Here is a 16,455-nt window from a genome sequence, read left to right as displayed (position 1 = left end):
GTCGCGGTACTCCTACGTCGGCAGGGATGCTCATCATCTGACCATTGCATTGCATCGCCCTACATTTTGACAGGAGCTGCCACGATATCTGTCTACCATAGTACCCCCTGTTTTAGCCTGCTTTGGCGACCAAGATGCCAGAGTTCGCTACTATGCCTGCGAGGCCCTGTACAACATTGCAAAGGTTGCCAAGGGCGAGATACTCAAGTACTTCAACGCCATTTTTGACTCACTCTGCAAGGTACGTGTGCTATGATGGGTGCAACACCTGTCCTGATGTCTTAGCCCCAGCTCTGGCTCTATAGCCCCTGCCGCCGGTCTTCCAACCCCCTTTGCCCGTCACTATTTTGATCTACGTCATCACGACTAGTTTGCCTGCACCTTTTTTGATGCATGCGTACTGCAATCTCACGGCTCGCATGGATGCATTGTCCGGAAGAGATTGTGCCACCCAACAACGGCTGACCTGGTTTCTGCACCCCACAGCTCGGCGCCGATTCGGAACTTTCTGTCAAGAATGGCGCAGAATTGCTTGATCGTCTGATCAAAGACATTGTGGCAGAGTCGGCCGCGACTTACGTGTCAGTGTTGGAATCGTCGCCGGATGTATCCCAGGATTCCGAAGAGCCCAAGGAGGGTGTCGACGATGATCGTGGCAACCTGCCTACCGCCTTTTCGCTGAAGCGATTTATCCCGTTGCTTAGAGAACGCATATTTGTAACCAATCCTTTCACCCGGACGTTTCTGGTTGGCTGGGTGGTTCTGCTCGACTCTATCCCTGACCTCGAGCTCGTCACGTATCTGCCTGAATTCCTAGGGGGGTTACTCAAATTCTTAAGCGACCCAAATCGCGACGTCCACGTTGCCACGCAGGGATGTCTGGACAGGTTCCTCAGCGAAATCAAACGCATAGCGAGGATCCAGAAGGGTATCACCGAGAGTAGAAAGTCCAAGCAAGGAAAGGGGGACGGGAAGCGGAAGCGCGAAGACTCGTTGGACAGCGGCAGCATACGTGATGGCCCCGACGACCTTGACGAAGTAGACTCTCAAACGGCAAACGACGAAGAAGCCTCCAACGCGAGCGATGAGGATGATTGGATACCTGGACAGGATGTCGAGATTAATTACAAGGCGATATTGGAGATTTTGACAGCCACCCTTGACTCGTCTCTGGGTAAGACAACCTATCCCATTCCAATAACGCTAGGACCGTCGATGAGTTTTGCTAAAGCTACCTACTTCCAGACGAGGATGGTCTTTTGGAGTCGTTGAGATGGATCGTGGAGTTCCTTGACATCTGCCCGGAGCAGGTGCTCCCTTTCACGCCCAAGATTCTGGCCCATCTGCTGCCAGCCATGGCCAGCGGGGTTGAATCAATCCGATTGGCAGCCGCCAGGGTAAACACTTCGCTGATGGACTATGTGGTTTCACTCACCGATGAGCCTGAGATAAGCCAGGGCCCTGCATCACGTATCCCTGGCCCGGGAGGGGCCGATCGCCAGGATGGTACTGCGTCTAGTGCTCGTCCTTCCCTTTCGGGCTCGGCGCGAGATTTGGAGATTAGGAGCCCGACGCCAGGGCTCGCCAAGGGGGTATCCACACCGGCGCGATCCCTAACTCCCGCACCATCTACCGATGGGCTGGCACACCCTCAGGCAAACCTGGACTATGCTGCAGCTGTAAACTCGCTTACGCTCCTGTTCCTGAATGATCACGAAGCCACACGTGTGGCTGCCTTGACGTGGCTTATCATGCTGCATCGCAAGGCGCCCAGGAAAGTATTGGCTTTCAACGATGGCACCTTCCCGGCGCTGCTCAAGACGCTTTCGGACCAGTCCGAGGCCGTAGTGACCAAGGATCTGCAGCTGCTCTCACAAATCTCGCGGAACAGTGAGGATGATTACTTTTCCAATTTCATGGTCAACCTCCTGCAGCTCTTCTCGACAGACAGAAGGCTGCTCGAAACTCGTGGTAACCTCATCATTCGCCAACTCTGTGTGAGTCTGAGCGCCGAGCGGATCTACAGAACGCTCGCAGACTGTATTGAAAAGGAGGAAGATGTCGAATTTGCGAGCATAATGGTTCAGAACCTCAATAACAACCTCATCACAGCGCCAGAGTTGCAGGAACTACGCAAGCGTCTACGGAACCTCGAGACCAAGGTAAAGCCACACCTGCCTGAGATGGCTTGACTTGATCACTGCCGAAGATGGACTGACACGCAACTGAACCGCACGTAGGACGGACAAACCTTTTTCGTAGCATTGTTTCGATCATGGTGCTACAATGCCGTGGCTACCTTTTCTCTATGCTTACTCGCCCAGGCTTATGAGCAGGCCTACAACCTATTGCAGATTTTGTGGGTAAACCCATCTACGATAACCACCGCCAAGGAAGATCCTTGAAAATGGGGTTTGTTTTACTCCCGAATTGTGCTTTACTGACCAGCCTTGGTCCATAGCGCCGAGCTTGAGATGACAGTAAGCATACTCATCCAGATTGACAAGCTGGTACAGCTGCTGGAATCGCCCGTCTTTACATGTCAGTGCGCCAAGCTTCCTCCTCAGAAGTCCTACCCTCTTTGCCTCTTTGGGGCGTCCCCACACAGGCTGCCTATCTGACCACAACCGCAACCATAGACCTCCGCCTGCAACTACTTGAGCCCGAAAAGTACCCGCACCTCTACAAGTGCCTTTTTGGGCTCCTGATGCTCCTGCCTCAGTCATCAGCATTTGCAGCTCTGAAAAATCGGCTCAACAGCGTGAGCTCCATTGGTTATCTGCACATTGCACCCAGACCGTATGTGCCCTCCACGACTAACTCAGGTTCGGTGCACTCTCGGCAAAACTCGGTCGTCGAGACGATGCAGTCGTTCCAGCCTGCTGCCCCACGAAACTCTTCAAAGTATGGATTAGACACTTACACTCACCCTAATGTAATTAGCGGAACGACGACACCTGGTGGTACCAATTATGACAGGCCCAACCGCCTGAAGGGCCGAGAAGAAGGCATCATCCGCTGGGGTGAACTTTTAGAAAAGTTCCGCAGCGTGCAGGAGCGAGCAAGACGGCTGCAGCGCCCCGGGGGTCCCGGCGACCTCAACGACGGGCCGGGCCTCGGCGGCGTTGGCGACCTGAGGATATCCGATGCCCCCTTGGATACCAAGGGCAAGGAAGCCGCTCGGCAGCCACCCCCTGTTCCCTTGAAGGACGTGCCAAGTGCAGCGCAAGCGAAGCCTAGATCCGGGTTGGGACGCCCGGTTTTTGGGAGGTTTGGAGGCGCTGGTGGAGGGAGAGCAAAGAGGGGCCAATAGTGTTGATGGTGTCTGCCGTGTCTTGGCTGTAAGATGCCGTCATGATTTCGAGAGCCTAGTACGTCAAGCCGAAGCGAGTGGATTTTTTTTTTTTTTTTCTTTTCTGTCTTGGCTTTTTCTTCCGTCTTGACTCCTTACATAGCATTTGTGCATGTGGTCGGCGCGATCCAGGTTACGGTACTTTAGCGGTTTAGTTTGAAGCACACGTGAATTCAACACAGCGCGTTTGAAAAACCTGGCATCGGTACTTCTCCCACTCTGTTCAGCTCAGCGAGGCTTGCGTGGCGTCTCTCGTTCGACCAGGCCTTCAAACACAGCATCACGGCGTTGCGTCAACCGCTGCAGCTCAGCGCGACGGCTTTCAAGCTCGCGCCTGGCTTGTGCGGTATCAGGCGGGAGGCCCTGAAACACCCTGACGCGGGCGTCGAGCTCCTTCTTCTGCTGCAAGAGGGCCAGGTAGGCCTCCTCCTCTGCGCGCACCTGCTCCACCGTCAAACTCGGCACGCCGGCGGCCAGGGCGGCGGCGCGGTCGCGGAGCTCAGGAACCTTTGCCTCGAGACCCCTGATGCGCCGCTGCGTGTCGAGGTTCAGCTTGGCCAGGTCGGCGGGCGGCCGGTATGCGGGGCCCTGGACCTCGGCCGCCAGCGACTCGGCCTCGGCGATCTGTGCGTCGACGTGTCGCCGGAGCGTGGCCACGCGGCCTGCGTCGGCCTTGACATCGGCCGTCTGCGAGGCCACGGCGACAAGCGACGCCGAGATGGCTGCCGGCGTCGGCGATGCGAGACCAAGTTCTGCAGAGGCGGCGGCCATGGCGTCGAGGGCAGCGTGGCCGTCGCGGGTGAGGGAGGCTTCGAGGGCGGCGAGGAGGGCGTCGCGGACGTTGTCGACGTCGGTGCCGTCGGTGCCGTCGGCGGCGGAGGCTCCACCGTATCGGTCCTGTAGCCCGCGCGGCGAGGTCGACGGTGCCGATCCCTCCACCTCGGCCAGGGCGGAGCGCTCCACGCGGTCGAGCAGGCGGCGCTGGTCGTCGGCCGACTCGTTGAGGGTCGCCAGGGCGAGCAGGGCGCGGAGCGTGTCCGGGTTGCGCTCAAAGGGCGGCGGTGGCCGCGGGCGGAACTTGGAGGCCAGCCAGGCGTCGACAAACGACCAGTCCTTTGCAGTCGAGGCGGCGGCGCGGGCGACCGAGGGGGAGAAGATTGCTGCGTTTGAGGCGAGGTGGGACATGGTTTCTCTTTTTTGGGATTGTGTCTTTTGTCTTTGGTCCTTTTGCTTCGTCGTGGATGCGCTATCGCCTGCGAATCGGTAGCCTAGACCAGGATGATCGTTTTTCTAGACCATGTTAGGCTGATTTACAGCCAAGTCGGGTGCAACTCCGGCGTATGATTTGGTTGCCGTCGGTAAAGTGCCGCGTGGAACTCAAGTCGCGTCGTTTCTGAACCCAATGAAGCGCGTTGTGGTGGGGTAACTGGACTGAGTGGTGCAGGGTAAGTTGCTAACCGCACTCGCACGGTACAATCTGGGCTACACTGGATATAGAGAGGCAACTACAGTATCAAGCGACCTAGGCTAAATAGTATGTATCAAGCTGTCTAAAAGCAGATGGACCAGTCCCGTCTAGCATGTCAAACCTGCAGACTCAACCTTTCAACAACAGAACAGATTCATATGAACAGGCGGAGAGACCTGTGGGATGGCTGTATCGGTCGACAAAGGGCGTGGATGCGAATCACCGTTGCACCCCGAGATGGGGATCAAAGCGCATCTTTACCGACTGGAACGGTAGACATGGGGGACTGGAGATTGATGATGCTCAAGTAATTCTGAAACTGGGGTGAACTGGTATGGCTAGTAAGTACGAACTTATTTTTGTGACTGACTGATTGACAAGGCTGGAGAGGGGGCTGGGCGGTGATCAAGAGAGAGGCAAGTGGGTAAATTATTCTAATTTACGTATGATGTGGAATCCATATGGGGATTTCCTGGCTGCCTTGTCCTATAGTGCAAGTGGATCCCCCCATTCGACCCCTTACAAAGTGGTTCCCGCTAAACTCTACCCTGCATTAGCATTGCATGGAACAATGACGATTTTATCGAAGTGGCCAGCTGGTCAGTTGCAGGGGTATTTGGTGTTTAGGTGCTACCTTGAGATTCTCGTATCTTCGCCCAGCTTCCTTGATAGTACTGACATGGTTTGATGTACCGTTTTAGCAGTTGCATGCATGAACTCCAAATCGGATTTTGACGATTTGAGCGTGTTGACGGGGAACATCAGCTAGTCTAGAGGACAACATTTGGACGACAGTGCATCTTGTCACTGTGGCATCTTTTTTCCTTTTTTTTTTTTTTTGTCTGCTTTTCTGTCATCCTTCTGCACACGTTTTGCTTTGTTCTGGAGTTATCCTGAACAACTTCATGTCCCGCACGGCCCCCAAAGCCACTCGTTCCTTACACTCACTTTCTACGCCAATCCAAAAACAAACATCTGTAGTCGCTCTTCACTCTTACAGCGACCCACGAAGCCTTCAAATTCGACCAAGTCACAAAACTTACAACCCCCCCTCATCCCTTTTTTTTCTGGTTTTGTAATTTTTGAGCACTGGTTTGTTGAGTCGCATTCGCTTGCCCGACGCAACCCACCATGGTGCGCCTATCGACGGTGGCATTGGCGACCGCCGGTGTGCTATCCCCTAGCACCTGGCTGGCCGCCGCGATAACAGCCGACGAGATCCCCAGCGACCTGCCCGTTTCCCAGCTCCTCACCACGGCCCAGGCGCACCTCGCGCGGCGCGAGACCAACGACGCCCTGGTCTACTACGACGCCGCCATCGCCCGCGACCCCAAGGACTACATGACGCACTTCAAGCGCGCCACCACCTACCTGAGCGCGGGACGCCTGTCCCACGCCACCGAGGGCTACAACAAGGTCCTCGAGCTCAAGCCCGGGTTCGAGGGCGCCCACCTGCAGCTGGCCAAGATCAAGCAGCGGTCCGCGGACTGGGAAGGCGCCCTCCAGGACTACAAGGCCGCGGGCAAGACGGCCGGCAAGTCGCAGGAGGTGGACGAGCTGCTCGAGGCCATGGGCGCCGCCGAGCTGGCCGAGGCGGCCGCAAAGGAGGGGAACTGGGACGAGTGCGTGCAAAACGCTGGCGTGGCCATCTTGGTGGCCAACCGATACCTGCAGCTGCGGGAGCTGCGCGCGATGTGCAGGTTCAACAAGGGCGAGGTCGAGGAGGGCATCAGCGACCTCCACCATATCGCCAACCTAAGCCCCGGCGACGTCACGCCATGGGTCAAGATGTCGGCCATCTCGTTCTACGCGCTCGGAGACATCAAGGACGGCCTGACGCACATCCGCAAGTGTCTGCACTCTGACCCGGAGAACAAGGCGTGCAAGAAGCTGTTGAAGCAGGAGAAGGCCATCAACAAGGTCTTGGAGAAGGTCGAAAAAGCATTTAGCAAAAAGCAGCCTATGACGGGCACCAAGATGCTGATACCAAACAAGGAGGACCCTGGGTTGATCAGCGAAATCAAGGAGGAGGTTGAGACGTTGAGGAAAGACGGCATAATACCACCCAAGGCTCCAAACGCCCTCCTCACGAGGGGAGTAGAGCTTGCTTGTCAAGGTTATTACGATGTAAGCATTCCACCCCGAGCCGAATTCCCCTTCAAGTTGGTAGTCATACTCACAGTGGAATTTACCCCCTCTTTAGATGAACAGCAAAAAGGCCCAGGAGTACTGCGTGGAGGCGCTCAAACTGAACGAGAACTCGGTATACGGCCTCCTGTACAAGGCCAAGACGCAAGAAGAGAGCGATGACTACGAGGCCGCCATCAGGACGCTTGAGAAGGTTTCGGAGCTGGCCCCGGACAAGCACGACCTGGTCCATGAGCTGCTCCAAAAGGCGCGCATCGAGCTCAAGCGCAGCAAGACCAAGGACTACTACAAGGTGCTGGGAGTGGCGCGCGACGCCGACGAGAGGCAGATCAAGTCGGCCTACCGTAAGCTGTCCAAGCTGCACCACCCGGACAAGGCCCACAAGAGGGGCGTCACCAAGGAGGAGTCGGAGAAGATGATGGCCTCCATCAACGAGGCGTACGAGGTCCTCAGCGACCCCGAGCTCAGGGCTCGCTTCGACCGCGGCGACGACCCCAACTCTCAGGAGCAGCAGGGCAACCCATTCCATGGCCATCCGTTCGGCCAACAGTTCATGTTCCAACAAGGGGGTGGCGGCCAGCAGCAGTTCAAGTTCCAGTTTGGTTCGGGCGGTGGCTTCCCTGGTGGCTTCCCTTTTGGCTAAGACTCCAAAGGACGTCGAAATAGCTAGCAATTCCATTCTTGACCGAGGCTGTTTATTAGTCTCATTTTTATTATGTTTTGTTCTGTCTTCTTTTTTTTGTTTTCAACCTCTTGCTGCGGGAGAGAAAAAAAGAAAACAAAAACGAAAACGTTTCATGCCCGCATGCACACTATTTGATTATGGGGAGTTTTGATGTCTAGCTTGGGTGGTTCCCGTGACGAGTAGAACGAACAATAATATAAAGATCAATAAATACCCTTTTTCTCTTTGGATTATTTGTCTCTCCGGGTACTTGAAGTCTTTTTTTTTTTTTTTTTGTATCGTCCAGCATTCCTGAGACAGCGAGCAAACATCGAAAACGAATACGCGAATGGTAAAGATGAGAGAAAAAAAAAAAAAAAAAAAAAAAAAAACTATTATTTACAGGACCTCCTCTTCCAGATGACTTCCCATTTCTACATGACCGAAACCAAGATTTTATATATCCTTGCTTTTGTATGGCGAACTTCAAAGTTCTTCCATCATCGACTGTCCCACTTTCGTCAATTGTGGTTTGTGCTCGTGGCAAATACACTGCAGCAAGTGATATGTGGACAGGTTGACTCCTCTTGGGTACCTAGAGATGCGGGGCCAGAAAAGCCGAAGTGGCGGCGTCCGGGAATCGGCCAGAACACCGTTTGGGGTGATTTTGCGTGCTAAATTCGCGCAGTTGCAAACTGTTTATGGCGGACCTTTAGGGGAGGTGAGGGGATATGTTAAGCCGTGTCGAACGTGTCAGGTGGGCAATCTATTCCAAGCTGTTGTTGCGGCTTACGAACCAGGCCCTGCGTCGAGGAATTGAGTTAGCAGGCTGTTTGGTTTTGTCTTCGTTCACAGCAGCTCATCCGGACGGTGGATCACTTACTTTGAAGCCTCATAAGCACTCCAGCAGATGGCTGTGCTCGGCATGGTGGTTACAACACGTGGGCGCACACCCTTGAAGAAGCCCGCGAACCCTTCACGAGCGTATAGCAGCTTGCAGCCGGCCTTGAAGCCGTTCACGTTGCGCAACTCAGCGTCGGAATGCGCGCCCCTCGTCTGCAGCATGGTCTTGATGACGTCCATGGGCGTCGTGAGCGCGGCCGCGAAACCACCGGCCACACCACCAGCAAGACAGTGCGTCAGGGGGTCATACTTCTTGGTAGGGTTCATCGAGGTCGATATCGATTCATAGGCCAGGAATTGGAGTGCTGTGAAGGGGACTGTCATGGAGAGGGTCGTCGGGTAGGAGACGTAGAATGCGGCGAGTCCTTCGTTCCGATAAACTGTCCTAGCACAGTCGGGCATGGAGCGGTAAATCTTGTTGGAACCCTTCATCTGCATTCTTTGTTTGATGACTGTGATGTTCGTAATTGTGGCATCAGCAATGTGCCTTCGTAGTCTGGTATGAGGGCGTAGTGGCATGAACCACCTCGCCTCTCTCTTTTTTTGGGGGGGCGCAACTCACCATCAAAGGGGTTCATGAGCGCATCGCTTGCGATAGTTGCGCAGGCTCCGCTCGTGACTAAAATGCTGTTAGACAACGTCTTCATATTCCACACAGAATCTGATGGGCACTCACCGGCGGCGAGTGGGTGGTGTTCGCCAGCCTTGTTTCCTCCCATAAAATGCTTGACAGCCTCGTAGGTCGCAAAGTATACCGCATGCGCCGGTCCTTGATGGTATAGCTGTCAGCGTCCGGGTCTGCAAATGTGGAAAACATATTCCACTGCCAGATGATGCAAAAGCGACGCGGGGAAACTCACCTGCTCCTACGACTACGCTGGACATGCCGCGCCACAAACTTCGCACGCCCTCACTCAGAGCAATCTTATAGGTTCCCTCCACCATTCCCTTGTAGGCGGCAGCTGAGCCTGGGGCGCCCACGATTTGCATTCTTGTCTGTTAACGTGAAGGCACAATGTTAGAATATTCGACCTTATCCTCGGTGACTCCGGGGCAGGATTCGTGATAGCCACGGCGCACCTTGATCGCGTCTATCGGGTACATGACAGTGTGCTCCTAGAATATAATCAAAGTCAGTTTGCTAGATCTGACGCGTAAAGAGTATTTATTAATAAAGATCCTCAATTATGACGTACGGCTATTCCGGCGAAGGCGCCCGCCGCCATATTTTGCACCAGGGAGAAGTTGGGTGGAAGGGACTCATAGCTGCATAGCAATGTGCTCAATGGTCAGCAATAGGCCTATGGTGATCGCAGGATTGACCTCCAGATAAGGCGCAGGGGTAAAACATCTTCAAGAGAAAGGTTTTGAGGTCTTCTCGGGCACGCACTCGTATTCTTCCTCGATAGGTTCGGCATTTGGCTGGGCCATGTTGGCCACAGCTTCGGATGCTGCGCCGAAAATTTTGGAGTCTTGGAGCGCCAGTGTGACTGTTGAAGGCGTGAACGGGAGAGTCGATCAGAAGTAGCCCGGTCGCTAGGTACGTCTGCAAAAGTGAGGTGTTCTTTGAGTCGAAGTTCAGCTTCTTGTGGTGGGCGTTCGCCAACGTAGAAAGGATGCCACAACAGACAACCAGCGAGGCGTGTGACAAAAGTTGTCGATGAACTTTGATGAAGCTGCAGATTAGGAACTGCGACTTGAGGATAGTGCAGTTTGGTTTCTTTAGACTCGCTGTCGCAAACACGACAGGTTGAAGAGGTGTCCTGAACTGTCTCGAGTTCGCTAGACTATCTTTTTTTTTTTTTTTCTCCTCCTTGGGTAGCTTGAATTGCGCTGTCGGACACTAGGTACGGACTAGGAACACGACAAACCAGCAGAACGGAACTTGCGGGAGCTCGGGCCCGTTTTTTTTTTTTTTTTGGCGGGTTGGAGTCGGCACCCGCCCGTTGCAGGGGTGCTCACCTAGCAGCTACCAAGGGGACCTCTGCGTCAGTTTTGCACCGCAAATCTCAAATCTCATCATCATTGATATCGATTTGCTTGGCTCTATGACACGTGCGAGGGCGCAACAAATTGGCAAGCGAAAACGCTAATGTTTCCAAACTTTGACCTTGGCACCTGATGTGCAAGGTCTCCAAGTTTGATTGCTTCTGGACCAGCATATGTTTTGCACTCAATTAAGTATGCATGCAATTATTAATTACAGGTCTACCTTGTTGTCTACCTACCTCCTTACAACACCCCGACTGTCGTCTCTGACTTCCGAGTATTCCGTATCGGTAAATTCAGAGATGATATCTCCCAAGATGTTATTTGCTTGAAAATCCAGTCCGATACCCGAGATTTTCGAGATGTCCGAGATCCTTTCCAAGACCCTAATTATTCATCTGATAAAGCACCAATTCGGGGTTTACCTATCTGTGGCCGTCCCATAGCTAAAATTTTTGGTTCTGGATAGCTCCAGAGGTCCGGGATCGGTCGCGCTGTGATTGACGTGAAGTTTTTAGCAGAAACATGTCCCCGCTGGGCCCACTTCCTACGTGGTAGCTAGCGCAGTAGCTTCGGTTCAGTTATCATATCAATCAAATCGCTCCACTTCCCCTCGCCGATGCAACTCGGCCTGACACGGCATACTTGAACCAAAGATTTTTGCATCTCCGGGGATTTACTCCCACCCGTATGGCGCACTTTGATTGTTGTTTGTGTGTCCTCATGGACCGAAATCTGGATGTGGATGTCAGAGTCTAGGCGTTTTATCTACGCCGACGTGCTGCGCCGGACATTTGCAGTTGGTGGTCAGACTGCGACACGTGCAAAACGGTGGAGTCGAACCTCACCGCAGGTAGCCATTACTGCAAACGGCTGTAGCCGTCTCTCGTTTCCATCAGTTTTTCTCCCCCTGGATTCGACGTACCAAAATCCAACATGCAAAGCAAAAGTATGCATTTTTCTGACAAGGCATAACGGACCACTGCTAATGAAACATCAGTCGTGCGCTGACGAGAGCTGCCTGGTCCCCTCGTCCCGCATACGTCGCTAGGTTTTTCCCTCAAAAGCTCCCAAAACGCGGCTGGTCTTTTTTCTTTTTTTTTCTTTTTTTCTTCTTCGGGAAGGTATCCAGGTCAGAGTGTGGCACCACTGACCAATCAGCATAGGCATATCCGTGCCTAGCGGCCCAGTCCCTATTGCTCAATCAACCGCGGTTCCTTGGGCTACACAAACTTCCCTTCCCGATCTGCTTGGGGGCAGAGCCTCACATTCTTTTCCAAGTATGTGCGCGTTGGTCAGGAGGTTCTGGTTAATGTTCAGACTTGGCATATTGATGCCTAGACCAGGTCATTAGTTGGCCTGCGACTCCGCCATCACCTCACCCACCCATCTTACCTTAGGCATATTACAAGCCTAAGCCGTCCGTCCTATGAGGGCCGCCGCCCATGCTTTGAAACGTGATAAGATGCCTAGCTGGTTTGACTGCCAACTGCACGACACAACACAGTATTGGGCTTTTGTATAGATGTTGGTAACGAGCATGCTGCTCAGGACCTCGACCTTCCCGAACCCATCTTGTGCCCCAGATCCTGAGTCTTGTACAGCTTTGACTGATGAGGGCTGGATATAAAAGTTGGGCCTCTGCTTTTTGCTCGGACATCTGTCAATAGCACATGGCGCCCTTACCGTTAGCAATCTACATACCGTTCTTGAGGAACTTCGACTTGCTTACACATATTTATATACTATTCAAACAAAATGGCTTGCCGAAACCCATGGCACCCAGCAGTCCCTCCTCTATATTCAAAAGAAATAGTACATGGAAGTCAATGACAGAACAGCCTACCCTCAATCTTGGGCCTACTAATTCTAGTAATGCAGCTAATCCTGTCGCCCCTCTGTCTCTGGGTGTGGACGCGTCCCTCGTTATCCAGGTGAGAGGCTCCAGGCACGAGTGAACGACCATCGTCAACGCCATGACAGAGCGAGAGTATCTTCGCCCATGGTCGTGTGGGGGAGAGGAACCCCGCTGACAGTCCTCTTTGTATGTCTCAACCTGGTACTTCTATGTATTTCAAATCAGAGGAAACCGAGCTCGCGGATGTTTGTTCTCTTCTTTCCTTCTTCACGGGACGATAGTCTCGTTTAGGCCCTGAGGCCAATATGGGGGGGGGGGAGGGGTTTTATTATCTACATCTCTTTATCTACGAGCTGGGTATAGACTGAAGCTCTCTGAGCTGCCACGACATGCATTCAAAACCTCCACAAATATAGCATCTTGCCATAAAAACTTGATGATACACATGTGAACCTTTCGTCATCAGCATCCACCCGCCGAGGCTGGACGTCAGAACCATAGTTCAGCATGTTACTAGCCCCAGCAGCCTCGTCGCACCAACTGCCCAGGACCCTGATGGTCCAATCCTGCCTGTCGTCCGCGCCGCAGATCTCGAGCATTCTGCTGCCCACACTCATGCAGGGCGCGAGGATCCTTAGCCTCCAAGAACTCCCGCCGGGATTTGCAACCATCTCCATCACCCTCAACCGCCAAGCGCCGCCGCCGAGGTGCAGCTCCGCGAGGACGCGGGCGGTGGCCAAGCCGTGTGTCTCGTGGAGCGGCCTGACGGCGCAGACGCGGACGTGGTCATCGTAGCTACCCGTGACCACGATCTGCGAGCCGTCCGAGGGGAGCGTGATGGGCAGCGGGAGGATGGAGACGACGCCGGCCATATGCCACGATTTCTTGGCTGGGCTGAACAGCGCATCGTCGAAGGTCCTTGGCGTCGCGGCAGCACCCTCGGCGGGATATCCTACAGCGCCCATCGCCACCGAGGCGTACCGGAACGCCATGTCGTCGCCCCCAGAGTACACGGTGAAGACGCGGTCATTGGTCCCCTCCAGAGTGGTGACCTGGGGGCTGAGGGCCACGGTCCAGGCCGGCTCTGTGTGCGCCAGCGCAGACACCCTAGTCACGGATAGTGTAGTGAAGCAGTCGTCTTTGCCGTCGAGCCAGATGAGGTGGACCTCCCCGGCCAGGGTGGATACGGCGAGCAGGTCGGGGATAGTCGGGTGCCAGCAGCACTTTGTGATCATGACCTCGCCATCGTCGCCGTCGCCTGCAGTGATGGGCCCAACAACAGAGAGCTTGCGTAGCGCGGTGTTGGGGTCGTCTGCGGGCGAGGGCGCCAACACCTTGTATATGGAGACGGTGCCTGCGCTGGAGCCTGCGGCAAAGACGTCTGCGCGGCCGTCGTGCCTTTGGAACTGGACGTCCCAGATTGCGGATTCCGGGTGCTCGTCTGTCTGGACCAGGTCACTTTGTCGGCGGGTTGAGCGAGCTGGTCAGTTTTCCCCCTTCCACCCCAAGGAAATGACAATATTTCTTTTCAAATTCTTGACTTCCGCATGGTGTGTGACTCTTACACTTGTTCCCCCTGAATTCGGTAAAGGTCTACCCGGCCCATGTGCCTCTGTTTCTCGTTGCAGGCAGCCCCTTGGTTGGAACCTGCTGGGTCATCACCTTCGTCTTTTTCACGTGCTTGGATGCCATCATGGTGGTCATCCTTGATGAGGTGCCACGAACCAATGATCAGGTACTCTGGGCGGGCGGGGCAGAACTCAAGACATGCAGGTTCCATTGGCAGCTGAACCGATGTCAGGGACTTGATGATGGTACCTTCGTCCTCAGCCATGGCTGTGTGTGGTGGTGGTGGGTAACTGAGTGGACTTCGTTGATCCGGCCTTGGTATCGACGTTTTGAAAAAAGCTAGCGGGACAAGCGCTTATGGCGATCGACAAAAAGGATATGAAGATGCTACCATGTTGTAATCGTATGAGTTTAAGGTTGGGAAGGTGTGAGACGCTCCAATCTTTTTCTGCTAGATCAAATAACTGCGGGGCGTACAAACTGCGCAAACCAGCACTGCAGTAACAGGAATCAACCCCACAAAATCTTTTCGTCGGATGCTGGTGCGATTGGTGTTGTTGAGAGATGATGTGCTTACCACGTATACGGCCGCTTTGACGTCGACCTATATTGTCATTTTTTGTTCTACCCCGTCAATGTCCACGTGGACTCTGATAATAAATGCCTTTTCAATGCATCCCAGCTAAGATGTGCATATCGTTACCCAATTGTGTTAGCTTCATCATTTGTATGGGCATGAGTTATGCAAGAATAAGCAGCTACCTCAATAAAACTGCCAATGCTCCCCGAAACCCTCCTTGAGTCGATCCATGCTAAGACAAAGCCCGAGATTATGCTTGAAGCCAAACCCGCCAAGTATACCTACGTTTCGGCTTTGCCTAGACTTGATAGTGAAATGGAAACTCGTGCCCGCCTTAGTATAACAGACAAGACCGAGGGCGCTGCGTGGATTAACAGACAACAGGCAACAGTGCCCAGATCTCTTAAAGCCGCAGGTAAAGACATAACACCAAATGCTGCCGAGAACACCACAAACTCCAACCCCCTTAAAAACCCCCGATATGCTCATGCTTCAAAACGTAAGACATTACCAGGAAAACCCAAGCAGAGAAAAGTTACGTAACTTGACTGAGGAGTCCATGTCTGCAGTCCCCGAAGAGGCTCTGATAAACAGCACAAGGCAAGCGATGGGTTTCACCTAGTGTCATGTTCATCCAAAGCCAAGTCTGTAGCCGCATCAGGATCGATGTGCTTCAACAGCAGAACTAGCCGGTAGGCGCTGTTGCCGTTGAGATAATAACGGTGCAGCTTCTTTGATCGCATAAAACCAAGTCGCTCGTAGAGCCGCATGGCCGACAGGTTGGTCTCTTCCGTCTCGAGTACGATCTCATCGGCGTCACGAGCCGCCATGGCTTCGATCGCCTGCTTGACGAGCGCCGTAGCGATGCCATGACCCCTGAACGACTCCGACACGGCCAGCATGGCGATGTAGCCTCGCCGTGTCGGTGGGGAATGGGACTGATGTACCTCGAGCTTGCATATGATGACTCCGACGAGCGAATCGTCAGAAGGGTTCAATGCCTATGCTGCGAGTTAGCCCAGAGTATAACAATATACAAGATACACAAAAACTAGAGATAGTGGCAAAATGGCCAGGTGCACCAGAGGACGAAAACCTACCATAAAGCATAGGTGACCCCATTGATAAAGAAAATAGCGGTAAACATAGATACTATAAGGCTCGCTCAGATCCTTGGATATGAGGGCGCGTATCGATGGCAAGTACTCCTTTTCGAGTTCATGCTCATACTGGAGGTATTTTAGCTCCCCCAGCAACTTTTCGACTCTGCCTGCGTCGATTGGCGGGTTGCTACTGGTAGCTGTCGCGACAGCAGCCATCTCTGCCGTTTGGGGGGGTGCTGTCCCGACTGCTGGAGGGCTCGGGGCCGATTCACTTTAGAACTAGAGTCTAGACTGTCCCCCAAGGAATACGGGCCGCGCGGCGACTTAGATTAAGGGCCCCTTTCGAAATGAAATGAAGCAAACGCTCCCGCCAGTGGTCGGAGTAAAAGCCAACCGAGAGATGAGGGGGGGAAAAAAAAAGACAAAATATCGCGCCAAGTTGCTATGATGGCTTCGTAATAGAACGTTTCAACTCTTGGTTCCTCCCGGGACTGACAAAATCCTTGTAATTAGACAATGGTTAGAACAGAGCCGGTCGCCGTTGTTATTATGTCTTTTCTTTTAGCAAGGCGGTTGACGAGATATGTGGGATCCCGCCTGCCCCTCCACATGCGTGCACCTTTCTCGAGAAGTGCGAAGGTGTGTTGTAGCAGTTTTGGATTCGTGGACTTGAGTGAACGAGAGGGAAAAGGAGTCGGGTTGTCGGGCTTCTCTGCCCGCTACTCCGTCACATGCAAGCTTGCATCCCTGCACGGGCAGGCGAAGCAGGCAAGCTGGCCCGTCCCTCCAAAGCACAAAAAGGCTGCAATAAAAAAAAAAAA

The 16,455-nt window shown here is 53.7% G+C and overlaps 7 protein-coding genes across 7 annotated transcripts in view; 3 read left to right on the top strand and 4 right to left on the bottom strand.

Moving 5' to 3' along the window:
- PpBr36_06704 (uncharacterized protein) overlaps positions 1–3,313 on the top strand; it is a gene marked incomplete at both ends in the record, with an annotated part of 3,704 nt that extends 391 nt beyond the window's left edge. Inside the window, 6 exons of the mRNA XM_029893847.1 lie at positions 74–241; positions 487–1,174; positions 1,246–2,162; positions 2,241–2,359; positions 2,462–2,541; positions 2,640–3,313. Coding sequence (XP_029745585.1) covers positions 74–241; positions 487–1,174; positions 1,246–2,162; positions 2,241–2,359; positions 2,462–2,541; positions 2,640–3,313 — 2,646 coding nt within the window. The remainder of the gene's footprint in view (positions 1–73; positions 242–486; positions 1,175–1,245; positions 2,163–2,240; positions 2,360–2,461; positions 2,542–2,639) is intronic.
- A 5-nt stretch (positions 3,314–3,318) lies between these two features.
- PpBr36_06703 (uncharacterized protein) lies at positions 3,319–4,255 on the top strand (the record flags this gene model as incomplete). Its single annotated transcript, XM_029893846.1, has 2 exons — positions 3,319–3,341; positions 3,535–4,255. The coding sequence occupies 2 exons, from the start codon at positions 3,319–3,321 to the stop codon at positions 4,253–4,255; spliced, it is 744 nt and encodes a 247-aa protein (XP_029745578.1).
- PpBr36_06702 (uncharacterized protein) lies at positions 3,581–4,537 on the bottom strand (the record flags this gene model as incomplete). The annotated part of the gene is made up of 1 exon (XM_029893845.1): positions 3,581–4,537. The coding sequence occupies one exon, from the start codon at positions 4,535–4,537 to the stop codon at positions 3,581–3,583; it is 957 nt and encodes a 318-aa protein (XP_029745579.1).
- Positions 4,538–5,951: 1,414 nt separating this feature from the next.
- On the top strand, positions 5,952–7,611 carry PpBr36_06701 (uncharacterized protein; the record flags this gene model as incomplete). Its single annotated transcript, XM_029893844.1, has 2 exons — positions 5,952–6,947; positions 7,024–7,611. The coding sequence occupies 2 exons, from the start codon at positions 5,952–5,954 to the stop codon at positions 7,609–7,611; spliced, it is 1,584 nt and encodes a 527-aa protein (XP_029745580.1).
- Positions 7,612–8,398: 787 nt separating this feature from the next.
- Positions 8,399–10,023, bottom strand: PpBr36_06700 (uncharacterized protein; the record flags this gene model as incomplete). The annotated part of the gene is made up of 7 exons (XM_029893843.1): positions 9,926–10,023; positions 9,732–9,801; positions 9,616–9,651; positions 9,396–9,531; positions 9,098–9,304; positions 8,516–8,987; positions 8,399–8,435 (listed from the first exon to the last, which is right to left on the bottom strand). The coding sequence occupies exons 1-7, from the start codon at positions 9,964–9,966 to the stop codon at positions 8,399–8,401; spliced, it is 999 nt and encodes a 332-aa protein (XP_029745581.1). The 5' UTR covers positions 9,967–10,023.
- Positions 10,024–12,777: 2,754 nt separating this feature from the next.
- PpBr36_06699 (uncharacterized protein) lies at positions 12,778–14,216 on the bottom strand (the record flags this gene model as incomplete). The annotated part of the gene is made up of 2 exons (XM_029893842.1): positions 12,778–13,840; positions 13,948–14,216. The coding sequence occupies 2 exons, from the start codon at positions 14,214–14,216 to the stop codon at positions 12,778–12,780; spliced, it is 1,332 nt and encodes a 443-aa protein (XP_029745737.1).
- A 929-nt stretch (positions 14,217–15,145) lies between these two features.
- PpBr36_06698 (uncharacterized protein) lies at positions 15,146–15,850 on the bottom strand (the record flags this gene model as incomplete). The annotated part of the gene is made up of 2 exons (XM_029893841.1): positions 15,146–15,532; positions 15,632–15,850. The coding sequence occupies 2 exons, from the start codon at positions 15,848–15,850 to the stop codon at positions 15,146–15,148; spliced, it is 606 nt and encodes a 201-aa protein (XP_029745738.1).
- Positions 15,851–16,455: the final 605 nt, after the last annotated feature.

This window comes from Pyricularia pennisetigena (genome assembly GCF_004337985.1).
Source record: "Pyricularia pennisetigena strain Br36 chromosome 4 map unlocalized Pyricularia_pennisetigena_Br36_Scf_6, whole genome shotgun sequence".
NCBI lineage: Eukaryota > Fungi > Ascomycota > Sordariomycetes > Magnaporthales > Pyriculariaceae > Pyricularia > Pyricularia pennisetigena.
Note: the sequence above shows the minus strand (reverse complement) of the source record. Positions and strands in the feature narration are given on the sequence as shown.